This window comes from Tamandua tetradactyla, chromosome 21 (assembly GCF_023851605.1).
Source record: "Tamandua tetradactyla isolate mTamTet1 chromosome 21, mTamTet1.pri, whole genome shotgun sequence".
Classification (NCBI taxonomy): domain Eukaryota; kingdom Metazoa; phylum Chordata; class Mammalia; order Pilosa; family Myrmecophagidae; genus Tamandua; species Tamandua tetradactyla.
The window spans coordinates 42,456,652-42,471,669 of NC_135347.1; the positions used below are offsets into that span (position 1 = coordinate 42,456,652).

Consider the following 15,018-nt stretch of genomic DNA (forward strand, 5'->3'; position numbering starts at 1 on the left):
TTCTCTCTCTGACGGTCAGTATCATATGTCAAAGCTGAATATATCTGTGCTGATGTCAGAGAATCACATAACACCAGGGGGAAACGAGGCCAGCCAGAATGTCTCTAACATTTTCAAAAAAGGAAACTTAAAGCAAAATGGACAATAGATATCTTCCAAATTTCGACATGTGAAAAAGGAATAGTCTTGTGAAGGAAGACAGTAACTTTAACATTTATTGTGTGCCTATAAATAACAAAACATCAAAAAAAGTTAAACACTCTCTTTTTCAGTTCAGCTCCAACATAAAGTATAGCATATTTTCCATCCCTCTCCCTCATCCAGTGAGTCACCAACTCTTACCAACTTTCTAAATCCAACCCCTTTCTCTCTAACCTATCCCACCACCCTGGTTTAGACTTTTACCAACGCTTCAGAGCCTCCTTCATATTTCAATCTGCGCCCCTCTTTCCATGACAGATGGTCCTTTCTCAAAGCCTTAAGCTAATTGTAGATCATCATTCATGTGCTTAATATCCAGCAATGCTTTGCCAACTCTCACAATTAACGTGAGCCTGTTATCACTGGTCCATCCCTACTCTCTACTCTTACCTTCCACCACTCCCATCAACAACCCCACACTTCAACTCTAATATCAGTGAACATTTATATTGACCTTATTGCATGATTTACAAAAAAAGTAATTCATTCCTTCTCATAGCAGTCTTCTAAAGTAGATATTCATATTATGTCCTTTCTACAGATGGGAACACTGAGGCACAGAGAAGCTAAGTAATTGCCCAAGGTGGAACCTAGCACTTGGGTTCCATAGCCCATGCTATTAACCGCTACTCTGTGCTGCCACTTTCCAAACCACGTCCATTCCTAGAGCTCCTTTCCCTCCCCCTGCTTTGCACTGTTGAGCACTCTTTGTCATCTCTTATAATTCAGTTTAGCCATTCAGGAAAGCCTTTTCCTGACTCTGCGCACCTCTTCGTGCTCTCCTAGTAGCCTTTGCCTGCATATTTGTTTCATTGCATTAGAATGTAATGAATTGTAATGTATGTTACAGTGTAATGAATGTTACAGTGTCTGCACACTTCTTATCTGCTCAACACTCAGTTCTCCAAAGGAAAACTTTATCTTATTCAGCTTGTATTCCCAGCTCAAGGCACAAAACTTACCTCATGGGAAATAGTAAATTTATGTTGGCAGAATAAAAGAAAAGTTGATTTTCTAAGCAAAGTGTTTTCATAGTGATGATGTAGAGAAAAGAAAGAATATTGCAAGGAAATTATATAACTTTAAATAGAAAAATACTTTTGATCTGTAATTTACAAAAATAATTTATCTTATATTTTATACAGTGAATATCTAATTAATTATCTGACTAAATGGCTCAGCCCCATTGGGCAATAAACCTAAGTTTTACTAACTCCTCTAACACGCTTAGTAGGAAAATTAAAGCTGACATATGGCAGTAAATGAAACATGGGTTGGTATCTTAGAGCATCATAAATCACCTTTTAAAACAACAAAACCTCTTATCATTGCTTAAATTTAAATAATTTCAAAGATGAAGGCAAGTGTAAAGAAGTAACAGGATGGGAGTATACTCTTGATATGAGAGAAATAGATAGTAAATCGTTATAATACATTAGTAATAGTGACATTTCTAGGTTTCAGTTGACGGTTATCCATCCATTACTTAATCCTTTCCTCTCAACCACTAAAATGCAAAGTCACTGCTTTTAAAACGACATTTTGTCAAATCTCTGTATATTAAAGCTTGTTAAAACTTGGTGGTTATTGATGACTGTAAGATCAAGTTTAGTTGAGATTTTTAATCACTAGATTTAATGGAAATAACCATAGGCACAGCAGTGCCTTGTGTTAGATTATTTGCTTTCTTATTAGTACCTTTTGTTTTCACTTTGATAGCATGGCTGTCTTTTATCCAGTAAACAATACTTAGGATGCTCAAGGATTTACAGATTCAGAATTGAGACCCCTCCCCCTCCAAAAAAAAAGATTTTAGGAATCTCTTTGAAAATTTAAGAGAATTTTACAATCTACATGGCTGTTTGACAATAAGGCAAAGGAGATTTATGCTTATTGGTTAATAATTTTAATTGGCATTTATTGAAATTAGATATAATTTTATATAAAAAGAAACTAACAGCTGTTTCCTTATTTTGATTGTTAATTGTTTACTATTTTATGCATTTGGTTGTCAAGCTTTGTCACTTCTGGAATGCTTAATTTATATCAGCTAAGTACGTGGAGACTTGATGGTGGCAGTGTAGTGTATTGCTTGGGATAAATCACAGAGCAGAGAGAGGAAGCCTGGTTTCCAGACCTTGAAAAGACTCCATCTAACAAGACCGTAGGCCATAACTTGGCACTTTTGAACTTAATACTGAAACTGGGGAGAAGACACAAATAGGTTTAGAGCCATTCATATGCAAATGTTTTATGATCATGTAATCATGAAATTTACCAAATGGCATTTAAAAAAATTTATTTAGCATTGAAAGAGAAAAAAATAGCATATTACAAAATAAGACTAAGTGGGAAGAGAAAAGGTCATAGGATATTTAATTATTCTTTACCAGTGTCATTATTTGCAAGCATTTCTTTTTAAGACTACTCATCAAAATTACTAAGCTGGCTTACTCATCAGACAGACTTTCTCTCCAAATCTTACTCAATGACTTGAAAATTGGTAAAGGGGTTATAAATTCAGTCTAAAGCAGATTGGCTTTAATGAGTTTGCATTTTGGTTGCCTTACAAAACACAAATTCAGATTACGATATTCAAAAAAGGGGGAAGGACACCGTGTAAACTGCTCCCAAATAATAAAACTAGTTTATTATAGTATAAAGATATAATTTGATATTGTTTTTAAAATATCATTAAGCAACTACCTAATTGTAATGTAATTATGTTAAAACACTGAATGAAGCTGCATCTGAGCTATAGTTTTTTTATATATTTTTTTATTTTTATTTTTTCTCTATATTATCATTTTATTTCTTTTTCTGTTGTCTTGCTATTTCTTTTTCTAAATCGATGCAAATGTACTAAGAAATGATGATCATACATTTATGTGATGATATTAAGAATTACTGATTGCATATGTAGAATGGAATGATTTCTAAATGTTGTGTTAGTTAATTTTTTTAATTAATAAAAATAAAAATAAAAATATCATTAAGCAGCAAATGAGAAAAGACTAGGTTAATTGTTTTTGTTTGAAAGTATTCTGTTTAAATTGTTCTGAATAAAAGTAATGAATTCATTTGCTGATTTACCTTGGAAGTTGACACAGGCATAAAGATCCAATTACACTGCTTTATTATTTATTATTATCTGTGAAATTAAGTAATAGTGACATTTTTAACCAAAACCAAGGTTTTCTAGATGTATTAAAGACGAAAAAAATACTTAGTCCTCTAACAGGATGATCTACGGCATGTGATATAAAGACACTGCCGAGAAATCAGTGTCCACTTCCCATATACAAAAGCTGGCAAATTACAGATAAAACAGCACCTTGACACCATTCTCTAGGGGCTAATGTTTAGGGGAAGGCAAGTCACAGAGAAGACAGATGAAGAATGTTACAGGATAAGTCAGGTTATCATAAAATCTGCCTTCAACCCCTTTGGTTTGACTTCATTCCTTGGAGTGTTTGATTTTGAGAGCGAAAAACAAAATTTCAAATTCTGACTTCCCATAGAGTCTTTTAGCAGGTTTTAGAGCCCTTTTTTGTCAACATTTCTGGCTTCACGATACCCCCTTTTCTCCCATCCTCTGACAGCATTCAGTAAAGCAACGTAAAAATTGATCTCTTCACTTGTATCCCATTGATGGAACCTAAGGACTGTGGCTGATAATAAAATCGTGGTCATTTTTAATATTAAATTCAAGCTCTTAATATTCAAAAGAAATTTTTTTTCCTCTCAGCCATCTTTTTTCCTTGTGCACTACTGATTTCTCTATTCCCCATTTATAGCATCACCACAAGGTTTTATTTAGCAATAATATGGAAAGAAGAGCTTTTTTCAAAGTTGTCAGTGATGTGAAATTGTGCATCAATAGATAGCATGAACGAGGGATGTGGTTAAAAAAAAAACCCTCTTTTGGAAATCAATTTTTTACCAACCTAGGGACTTTCTCACTTGGGGTTCCAAGGCTCGTCATGCAACAGTTGTCTAAAAGTTGCTGTTTTTAGACAACTGCCCAAACCCTTGCCAATCATTTAAATTTAGCATTTAATCTTATAAAATATGTCTCACTTGAATTTCAAAATCAAAGAGTATTTAGTAAGAGCACAGTGTCATATTTAAAAGATTATTAACTGCTTCAAGCTAAAAGAAACTATATTGGACCACAATTTTGGATAAACAATTTCAATTCATTATCTATACATGTATCCATAGGGTGCCAAGTTTGTTTATTATTGCTCCATTTTAATAGTATTTAACTGAATCTAAATTACTATCTAGTTAACCATTTTACCCAAAATTTCTTGACCTTAGAGTCCCCTTACCGCCTCCTTTTGTTTTAAACAACTGATTGCATTGTATTTATAGTTGCGAAGGTGGGAAAACCTGCCATACTAATATAGGTTATTAGAATATAGTAATAATAGAAAATCTGAATCTGTGGTTAATTTACATATTCAAACATGATAACATTAATTTACATAACAATCATGATAAAGGAATCTTTAGTTTAATATTAAGCAACTCAGAGAAAATTATAAAATCACGGAGCAGAATTTTTTACTCACGAAGTAATTTGGGAAAATATTCCAGAGACAGATATTCAGGATAATAAAATAACCAAATAAAATGCATGGCCTGTAGGTTATTTTAGGGACGACGTTATTGAAATTCTGTGAGTTCCCATTTTGCAGGATTGTTGTGAGAATTAAATTAGATCATCAGTATAAGGCGTCGAGGATACTTCATGCCATAGACTAAGAGCTTGTCTAATAAATGTTAGCTGTTGTTAATAGTATAATTATCAATGTCCTTGATTTCCTAATCAAAAAAAAAGTTCAGTGCAGTTGCAGTAATAGTTATTAATTGAGCAATGAGCGCGTAGACCCTGGTAGACTTCACGGAGATACCCGTTGTGGCGCCTCTGTCCTCCAAGCTGGGAGTAAAGCAGATATGTTCATAAATCTGGGGCTGAACGTGCGAGCGGCACAGCGCAATGCAACACATTTCACTTTGAACATTATGAACTTCCGATGTGTTTGCAGCAGTTGTGTAAATGTTAAAACCACAAGTAATTATTCTTTCTTTTCTGTCAGCGTTCTCTCTAATTTATACTGTCTCAATATTTTTGTTTATAGAAGTGATTGAAAGAATGAACGATTGTGTCAATAATGAAGACACCCCCTCACTTTTAGCAAAGAGACAGCCAAAAAAATCGCAAGCGAACAATTAAATGAGTCATAAATCTATCACTCATGTTAGGTGGAATTTTTTAAAGATAGGAAAGTTCAATATCGTTTTTATGGTGCAATTAAAACTATCCCTTTGGTAAATCAGTAGTACCCTAAGTACAACAATGTTTCTGTGCACTAGAAATATCAGCTTATCAATTTCTTCCTTATTTGCAAATGGAGCCTGTATTTTAAGAGAGGGAGAAATACAAGGATGCTTTCTAAATCTGAAACATCTGGCGTTTATAATAATATAGTGGAAGCAGCTTGCATTTTGGATTCAAATCAAAGCTCTTCCAATTACTGACAGGGTGACCTTTAGCAAATCACATGAGTTGCCTGAGCCTCAGTTTCCGAATCGGACAGAAATCAGGACGATACTGCCTAATTCACATGACTGTTAGAGCAAACGACAGAGAGGCGTCCAAGCCCACTTTATGACATAGACTCTCAATGTTTGGGGAGAAAAAAATTCAGTAATAAGTTAAAAATGGTTTGCATCTGCCTCGGAATCCAAAGTTTATAGTAGGTGCCGTGTGTTTTAAGTTCAGTACTAGTTGGCAGATGCTGTTAATCTCACAAAAATTCACCAAAGCACAGTTGAAGAGACATCAAGGACAAGTGGGCTGCGTGTGAAATTCGTGGAGCTCTGTTTCAGCTTCATCCAGGGTGACATGGTCAGGCAGAGAAGACCAGTCTCTTTTTAGAATGTCTGCTGCCCTCTGACTGGTATGGCCAAAAATAACCTTGGCTTTGATGTATATTTGGGGTATTTTTCTAAGAACACACCACAGCAGTCACTGAGGTTTCACTGGAGTTCCTTCACAGTCTAGCATTATATATTACTATATGATTATTTCCCTAAGAAAACCCCATGAAGAATGGAGACTTGGTTTCATGTTTAAGAATCTGTAATCAGGAGTCTTTAGCAGAATAAAAATCAGAAATCTGATTTGCCCCTCTACAGCATTAGGCATATTGAAATTTTCATCATTCCCAGATTTCGGACCCCCAAGTGTTTTGTGGTTGCCGGTTCCCTTAAAACCATCCAGTAAAAAACATCTCCTTTTCCCTCAAAAGAAAGAAAAAAAATTCATGGTGATTCACAACATCTGAATAACATATAGTTCCTACAGCATTTAACAAGGTTTCAGGCATTTAGGACAGAGCTAGTATAGGGCTGTAGTCTAGAAAGTCATAATATTTTTCCACTAAAAAATATTTTAGCAGAGGAGTAGGTTGTATGAGCACTACAACCATACAATTTAATGGTATTTCCTTTGAAAAGATGAAAAGAAAACAATGCCCAGATACTGTAAACTAACTTCTAATTATAGAAGCATTTAAAAAGTCAAATGTAAAATTAATTGATAGTTGTGAGCATTATTATGTATGTGACATCTCTGGTTTAAACAGACAGTATGTTGGAAATGTTTTCAAAATTATTCTGGTGAAAAAATAAATAAGTAAAATATTTTGCTGAAATAAAAACAAGTAAATCAATATCATCAGAAGTTCAGTGGTATGTTCCAGTTTAATGTTTTCCAGTGGCAGTTTGCTCTAAATTCCCAAAAATCAGATACTGTTAAAATTAATAAAGAAAAAAATTAAGAACAAAGCAGTTTTTACACCTAGATATATTAGAAACTGTTTTCCAAATAACAAATAATAGTGGATATTATAAAATATTAGACATTTCACTTTCGTGTTTAGTGGTTCTGATAGAACCTGGTCTTCTAAAATGACAGTAGTTAGGTAAGCATTTTTGCCCTCGAGTCTGTTTCAGAGGAGAAGATTATTGACTAAAATACTATAAAATCTACCTTTAAATGCATATTTAATTTTCAACTCAAAATAGCACACCAAAAGTTAAACAATTGCTCTGGTGTTTACTGTAACCAAACTCAGTATTTCCTATTTATAAATATATATTTATCCAGAAGGAAACCAGCAGTATAGTTCGGAAAATCGCCATTCTTTGCCTCTTTATGTAAATTCAGTGTCCCCTGAACCTGAACTGCTGTTTAGATGCACAGATTGACCATGCGACGGACCTCTGGAGTTTCCTTACCACCTCTGGCTTAGGAGGAACTGAGTCTCCTAACCCTAGCCTCACATTTCATTCATTTCCTCCGTTCCTTCTATTTCTGTCAACCGGAATGAGACTTGACTCAAAAAAGTTTTCAAAACATAAGCACATAACTGATTCTCAAGGAACAGTGTGATACAGTTGAGGGCATGGGCTTGGGACACACCAATTGGGTCAAATCATGGCCCTACCAGTTGTTAGCTGTTTGACGCTGGGCAAATTACTGGACCTCTCTGTTCTTCAGTTTTCTCATTCCATGACACAGGAATACTGTTCCTACCCCATAGGGCTGTCCTTGTGGGGATTAAAGGTGTTTTATCGCCATGTATAATAGCACGTATTTAGCTAGCATACACTGCGTGCCTGGTACTGCTCTGGGCACTTCCTGTGCATGCTTGGTGGTGTTAACGTTATTGATAGATAATACTGTATGAAGGGTTTGTTACTGTCAATATTACTGCACAGTCATATTGGGTGGCTACCTCAAATGAGTATCTGTGAATCTCTAATTCAGCTTACACTGAATTTGATCTCTTAAATTGACAGTAGTTAGGTAGGCATTTTTTGCCCTCTGAGTCTATTACAGAGAAGATTATTAACTAAAATATTACAACATCTACCTTTAAAAGCATACCTCGAAATAGCACACCAAAAGTTACTTGTATGATTTTCTCATATTAATGAAATCATTACTTAGCATTGCTAAAACTAAGCCCCAGTGGGGTTGAAGGGACTCTAACAGACTTCATAATTCGAAACCTGGATGTGTTTGCTTAATCCTCCCTTGTCCTCAACTCCTGTCTTCCTTGTAAATCATCCCATTCCTGCTGCCTCCCTGAGATCTCTTGTGGATTATCACGGAAGCATCTGAACTCTCTAAGAGCAGCCTAACCCCCTTTAATCTCTTTTCCACAACCTCTATTTTTATTTTCCTAACATACAGCATTAGCAACAAACTGTCTTTGATGCTCATTTTCTTAGCATAAAGTTCAGTGGAAGTTTAGCATAAAGTCTACAGTATAAATTTAACATGATCTGGGAGGCCGTCATATTAACCAAGCTTGATTTTCCAGCTTCTGAAGACTTCATGGTCTTAAATACCTGGTGTTTCTCCTTCATAGAAATGCCCATCCTCCTCAGACTCACGACTCCATCTCTGGATCATGCGTTCCCTCTGTCTGGGAGTTCTCCCTCTGAACTATCTAATAAAATCTTCCACACCTCTAATTGCCACCCTTCTGCCATTCTTTTCCTGGGGTATCATGCAGCCTGTCTAGATATCATCTTGTGGTAGAACGTTCTGAATGAGTAAATTATTATTGAGATTCATCTTGATATAGAGACATCCTATGGCCATTTGTCTTGGTGGAAGAAAAGATCCAGTGTTCCATTGAAGTTTTATTTTTCATTAGGGAAAGCGCCTACTTTATTTGGGTCTACAACTTGTGATCAGCTAAGGTAATATGCTATGAAATGACTAAACAGGAGCCGCAGGTGGAAAAGAAACTTCAGTGAACTCTAGTAGGTAGGCACTTGCATGATTTCCCAACTTTTACATTACGTGGTTTGTCTCAATGACATACTTGGTCATCAGTATGCAATCATTACCTAAAATAGAAAATGTTCACAAGTAGCATAAGGAGGAGAGACCCTCAGGGTTTGAAATTAGCAAATGACTCAATACGTTTTCAGTTCTCATGGCACCCTCCTTCAGTAACTTAATTTTCAGTGTGATTCCAGAATAATTACTCATTTTTCTAACATATTCTACACATCTGCTTCATAAGCACTGAAACAGTTACAGATCTAGTGCTTTGTGGAATATCACTGCCTCTGACTGCTGCAGGAGTTTAGAGGAGAGTTACTTCAACACAGGCTAAAGTCTGAAAAGCTCCGTAAAGAGTTAGACTTTAGCTGATCCCTAAAAGATGAATTTTAATTAGACAGGAGAGAAAACACTCTTAATTGGGGACTTGCTAGAGCAGAGACTTGGGCATACTGAGAAGACCATGAACCTGACTATGGCCACTAGAAATTAGATTAGATAGAGTGAGTCCCGCTGTAGACAGGTAGGTTGAGTGCCAGGCAGGCTGCTGCCCAGCAGCATGAAAAAAGTGGCAGATTAGGAAGATTTCCCAGGGTGTGGCAGGACTGTACATTAGTTTTAACACCACACGTATACATGAAAGTTTGCTTACAGCTTTAAGGAGCTCACAACTTTCTTGAAGTCCATCTTAAGACCTGGCAAAGAATTCTGAAACTCGAGACTACATGGGAAGTTATTAAAAACCCTAGTCAAATGATGGTGAAAGCCTAAACTAGGGTGGTGGCAAGAGAAATGGAAGGAAGGACCAGACAAGAGGCATTTGTAAAATAAAAATAGTAAATTAGAAAGGTGTGAGATCTGGTTGGATATGGAGTTGAAAAGAAGGGAGAAAAGTCAAAGATGACAAGGTCTGGGAGATTGAAAGGAACATTGTGCCAATTAAAAGAAGAATGGCCTTGGTCCATAGGGAGCAGTTTTTGTTTTGTGCTTACTAGTTGTATATACTGGTATTTATAATTGAGAGCCCGAGAATGGACCTCCCCCCCCAAAAAAAAAACAAGTGAAAAAGCTCATAATGTCTGAACATCCAAATCAGAGAGAGTGTTAGAGGTCTTGGGCTCAGTGAGAGCTGCACGCTCAATTGAGCTTTGTAAGACAAGACAAGGCAAAGTGTCCTCCTCATAACATCTTAAGCCAGGAATATGTTCTTTGAATTTACAACTTCTTAAAATAGGAGTCAATAAAAGAAACAGCAAGTATTTGCAAGTTAAAACTGGGTAGAAAAAAAGATGTATTTTTCTCCTAGCTGCCCATTTCAAGTTCGTTGTATTTACACTAGTCTTAATAGGAGCGTTTAGAAACTTGCAACCAGTAGAGGTTGGTTCTATTATCCTTTATACAGATTGTATCATGAATGTGTAAATTGTGTGTATGTATGTGAAACAATATTTTTAATCAAATGAAACTATAAAACCAACTACTCTAAAGTTGGTCTGTTCCTCATTTTCTTATAATCTGTAATCAAGAAATCCATTCACTCTAGCCATATAATTTTTGTGCTTTTAAGTGGTCAGGGGAATGTGACATCTGCATACAGTCACATCTAAATTGATAATTGCCCAGGCAGAGGGTAATTTTAAGACACAGCGTGCAGAAAGGTTTCATCTCTATATTAGAAGGTTGTTGAGGGGTGGTGTTTCCCACCTCCCCCAGCCCCGAATTTAAATGAGACCATTCTCCTTGGCGAACTGACGCTAAGGTGGTCAGCAGTCTCAGCCCGGGCCACAGCGTTTGCAGTGCAAGGAGGCCACGCTTTCCGAGCTGGTTTAAATGCAGATTCTTCTTAGCAGTAAACCACACACATGTATTCATCATTGATTTTCAAAATGATAGGTTTCTATATCACTGGTTTAGGATCCACAGTCTTGCATTCCTCAATCTATATTATGCCAAAAGAATAACAATTTGGTGGCTGGAAACAGAAATGGTTATTATATGGCTCCAAAATGCTAGCTGGCACAATGTGCTATAAACAGCAGAAATTCACCGGTAAAAAGGCAGCAGTTGTTTGTTCTTAAAAATAACTTCATGCTCTAAAAATACGAATTGAAGAAATGTCATCATGGTTCAAAATATTTTACATGCAAGATATAAACACCTTAAAATATGTGACTAATCTTCTCAAATGGCATCATTTTCAAATAACAGGAACTATTCTGGGAGAAGAATAGATTACTCTTTTTAAATCAGTGTTTCAGTTTTTGAAGTATTTTTTGGGTGAATAACGATAACGTATGTTTACTTTTTTCTCTCTCTCTCTGCTACCCCGAATCATTGTTTAAAATGCGGGCAAAAAGACGTAAGCTTTGTTGGAATTTCTCAGAAAGTTTACTGTAGAAAAATGTTTCTTTAAACATAAAAAAAAAAAAGGCCCTTTTTGCTGAGACTCTGTGAAGCATTTCCATTTTCACACACTGGCCCAGGGCTTGTCATATCATAGGACAACACATTTCACGAAGCGGTTTTACTTCCTTTTAGCAAAATAACTCCTCCATGCAAACCAGTATCGGCATCTACCCAGCCGGGGTTTTAGTTTCTTCTGATCTGTTCAAGCTTCAATGCACTGCTTAACTGACTTTTTTTTCCCCCCTTCTTTTGAAATTACCCAGCTAATTTTCCATTTGATTGTTTATTTAAACCAGATCTCACACAGGCTTAATAGATAAGTGACATATGTATTCAGTGTGTCAGTATGAAAGTATAGTGCAAATTTGGTGTTGGTTTTCTCATTCTCTTTTTATCCTATAGAACCTGGTAATTAAAACGAATACTCTGACGTGTTCGCAGTAATGATTCAGTAAGATACGTTGAATACAAAACTCATCTGAGCATTCTTTTTTTGCCAAGCATTTTTCTAAGTGAGCATCTTCTTTCTTTTGTACTTCTCTCAGTAAGCAAAGGGACAGATATATTTGTTTCATGTGATAACTTTTGCCACAGAAAACTGTCCGCATTAACTGTAAAAGAAAAATTGGGGCTCTGGACATATTTAACCGGTTTTAGATACTTTAACTAATTTTCTTGACGTTTTATTACAGAAGAGTAATTTACATTCACATTCAACTTATATATCTTAAGTGACTACTGTGTGCACACGTTTGGGGGATGTTTCCTTCACTTTTTGGTTTTTTGGGTTTTTTTTGGTAACTGAGAGAATTTTATGCATAGCCCAACTGACAGATTTAATCTTGTAGTTGTTTGTTGAATATTCAGCCTGTTTGTTCATGCATAAAATGAGACAGCAAATGAATGGGACATGAAGAACAAATGTGCTTTTTTGCAGTGTGCCTCAGATATGTTCTAATTCAAAAGATGCTCCCGACAGTAGCTCCTGAAATACACCTGTGCTTTGCCATTCCAATTCCTCATTGCCTCTACCTCAGACCTTCCCTGTAGGGTTCAGACAGGACTCCATCCACACTAGCAGGCTTTCCTAATTCCAGGTAGCCCATAGATCATTTGTAGGCCTGTTTTATCTGTACTCTGAAATCGTCATGATTTTGTCTTTCCACCACCTATAAACCCAAGACATTTTAACCTGGAATTCAAGGTCTCCTCCCCAGCCAGACCTCTGTGTCCCTTGGAACCTCTGTCTCCTCCTTCATTTTCAGAGGTTCCCTCCTACCTGGGTTCCTCAGCATGTCCCAGATTATGCTCTGTGAATTCCTCCACCGGCCGTTTTCCAGCAACCAGAACAAGCCTAGCGTATCTTTCTATCTCCTCTCCTTCTCCAAAGCCCACATCAATTCGTGCCTTTTCTGCATATCTTTGTTGGATTATCGCTTCCCTCCTAGGAACTCAGCAACACTTAAGCTGAATCATTCTGTGGGCACCTCACCCTAGGCTGTCTTGACTTGGGCTGCACCTTTGCCACATGTGTGTCTGGATTGCCACAAAAGGCTTGCGGGGGGGTTTGAGGCCTGGTCTTGCTGCATCCACACTGGTAGCACACAGTACCCCAAGTGTTTTTGATGATGATGATGATACTATCAATGAGGTTTCACTGCGTCCTTTAGAGAGACTCAGAAAACAACTGGCAAGTGTTCTATCAAGGTCTGCTGAATCTAGGGGTTGGTTTCTCTTATTCTCCAAACAGAGGCCGTGGAGGAAGCTGGCAGATGACTTTTGAGTCCACTCTCATGCCAGCCCAGGTTGCATTTCAGATCAGCTTCCTCGGTAGCTCTTCCTATTATGGAGCAGGATATTTTGAAACAGGAGAAATGCAGACCTTCACATATCCATTTTTCTGTTAGTAGGGGGCTAAAAATCACAGAGACCTAAGAATATCCTTTCACTGGGCTCATTAAATGGCTGTTCCTCTTCCTTGGTGAATCAGCACTTCACTGGAGGCATCATCACTTCATTTCAGCTCCTGAAAAGGAGTCCTGATGTTTGAAGTTCTGGGTGAGCAGGAAAGCAAGGCTTCGGGCTGATACACTAAACTTAGTGAGGAGGGCAGGCCAGACAGGAGAGAAATCACAGGGAGAAGGCACTCAAAGGAAAGGGGCACTGAGCAGCAAACCATAAGAAGCTTCCCCTCCTCCTGCATGTCCTAGAAATTACAGACTTGCTGGTATGCCCTGTCTTCATTTAAGGACAAACAGACACACAAAATAAAACCCAAACCCAGTGAACTGGAAAAGTGAGTCATGCCAGCCCGGCCTTTGCTGTACTAGAACCAATTCTGTGCTTTTCTTAGACCCTGAACAACTGTCTTGATTTTTCTTCCTGATTTTTTTTAATGTATAAAAAAAAGTATGCGAATTTCTGAGCTTGTCGATGTCTATTAGCTCTCCTCTCATTAAAAGTGTTAATCTTCCTAAATAGTTGACTAATTTGGTGACTTTTCACATGGAGGTTCAGTCAGCCACCCTGTGGTGTTTCCATGTATGTTAACTATGTGTCTACCCTTGTGAAGCTTTTATTTTTAACCACATGTAGTGTATTCTCTAGAAGCATATTTGAGGCTAGATTTCTTCCTGAATGCTGTCATTGTTTTGTTTTAACAGGGAACGGGTATGGCAATCCCCGAAACTCACCAGGTCTGCTGGTCTCACCTGGTAACTTGAACAAGAATATGCAAGCCAAATCTCCTCCCCCCATGAATTTAGGGATGAATAACCGTAAACCAGATCTCCGAGTTCTTATTCCACCAGGCAGCAAGAATACGATGCCATCCGTGGTAATGCAAGGCTACATTTTAAATAAATGCTGATAATGTTTTCTATATGTTTTGCTCTTTGTTTTTACTTGTCTAACTTTATGAATTACTTAAGTTCTCCCAGGAAATTAACACAATGATAGTAGTGCTAGAGCGCTGTTTCTATGTGACTATTAATTCCGGTAACTGGTTTGCATTTTCCTTTCCCATGGGAAAAAAGAACCAGCATCCAGTAAACTCCACTATAGGACTAGTGTTCTGGGAAAAAGAACCAGCATCCAGTAAACTCCACTATAGGACTAGTGTTCTGGGACAAGGAAAACATTTCCTTTTAAGGTTTCCAATGTATAATTAGAGAAAAAAATCATTATCTATTACTCTGCTCAGATGGTTTGACCACTAGTAGGGCTGAACTCAGAGAATGAGGTTCAATGTTACAGATTTTCACAAAATTATCTTCAGCATGCCGAAAGTGAAAAATATTTGCCATAATTTCTAAATATACTTTCTCAGTTGCCTTGCAATGATGTTTAATACATCACTATGCTTATGTATAGATGCAATTAATCTTTCCATTTATGCTTTGTGGGTATACCTATCTCTCAGAAGCAGAGTGTTTTAAAAATCCCAGATATTTTGAGAATGGGGTTATATTTTACATCAAAAAAAAAAAAAGAATTGTGGGTCCCTCTAAGAAAAAAGTAGAGTTGCCTTATAAAAT

General features: G+C 36.9%; 1 protein-coding gene across 16 annotated transcripts in view; it reads left to right on the forward strand.

Moving 5' to 3' along the window:
- MEF2C (myocyte enhancer factor 2C) overlaps positions 1-15,018 on the forward strand; it is a 165,393-nt gene that overhangs the window by 137,849 nt on the left and 12,526 nt on the right. For all 16 annotated transcript variants that reach the window (XM_077139174.1, XM_077139173.1, XM_077139175.1 and 13 more), the window contains one exon: positions 14,146-14,318. In XM_077139174.1, coding sequence (XP_076995289.1) covers positions 14,146-14,318 — 173 coding nt within the window. The remainder of the gene's footprint in view (positions 1-14,145; positions 14,319-15,018) is intronic.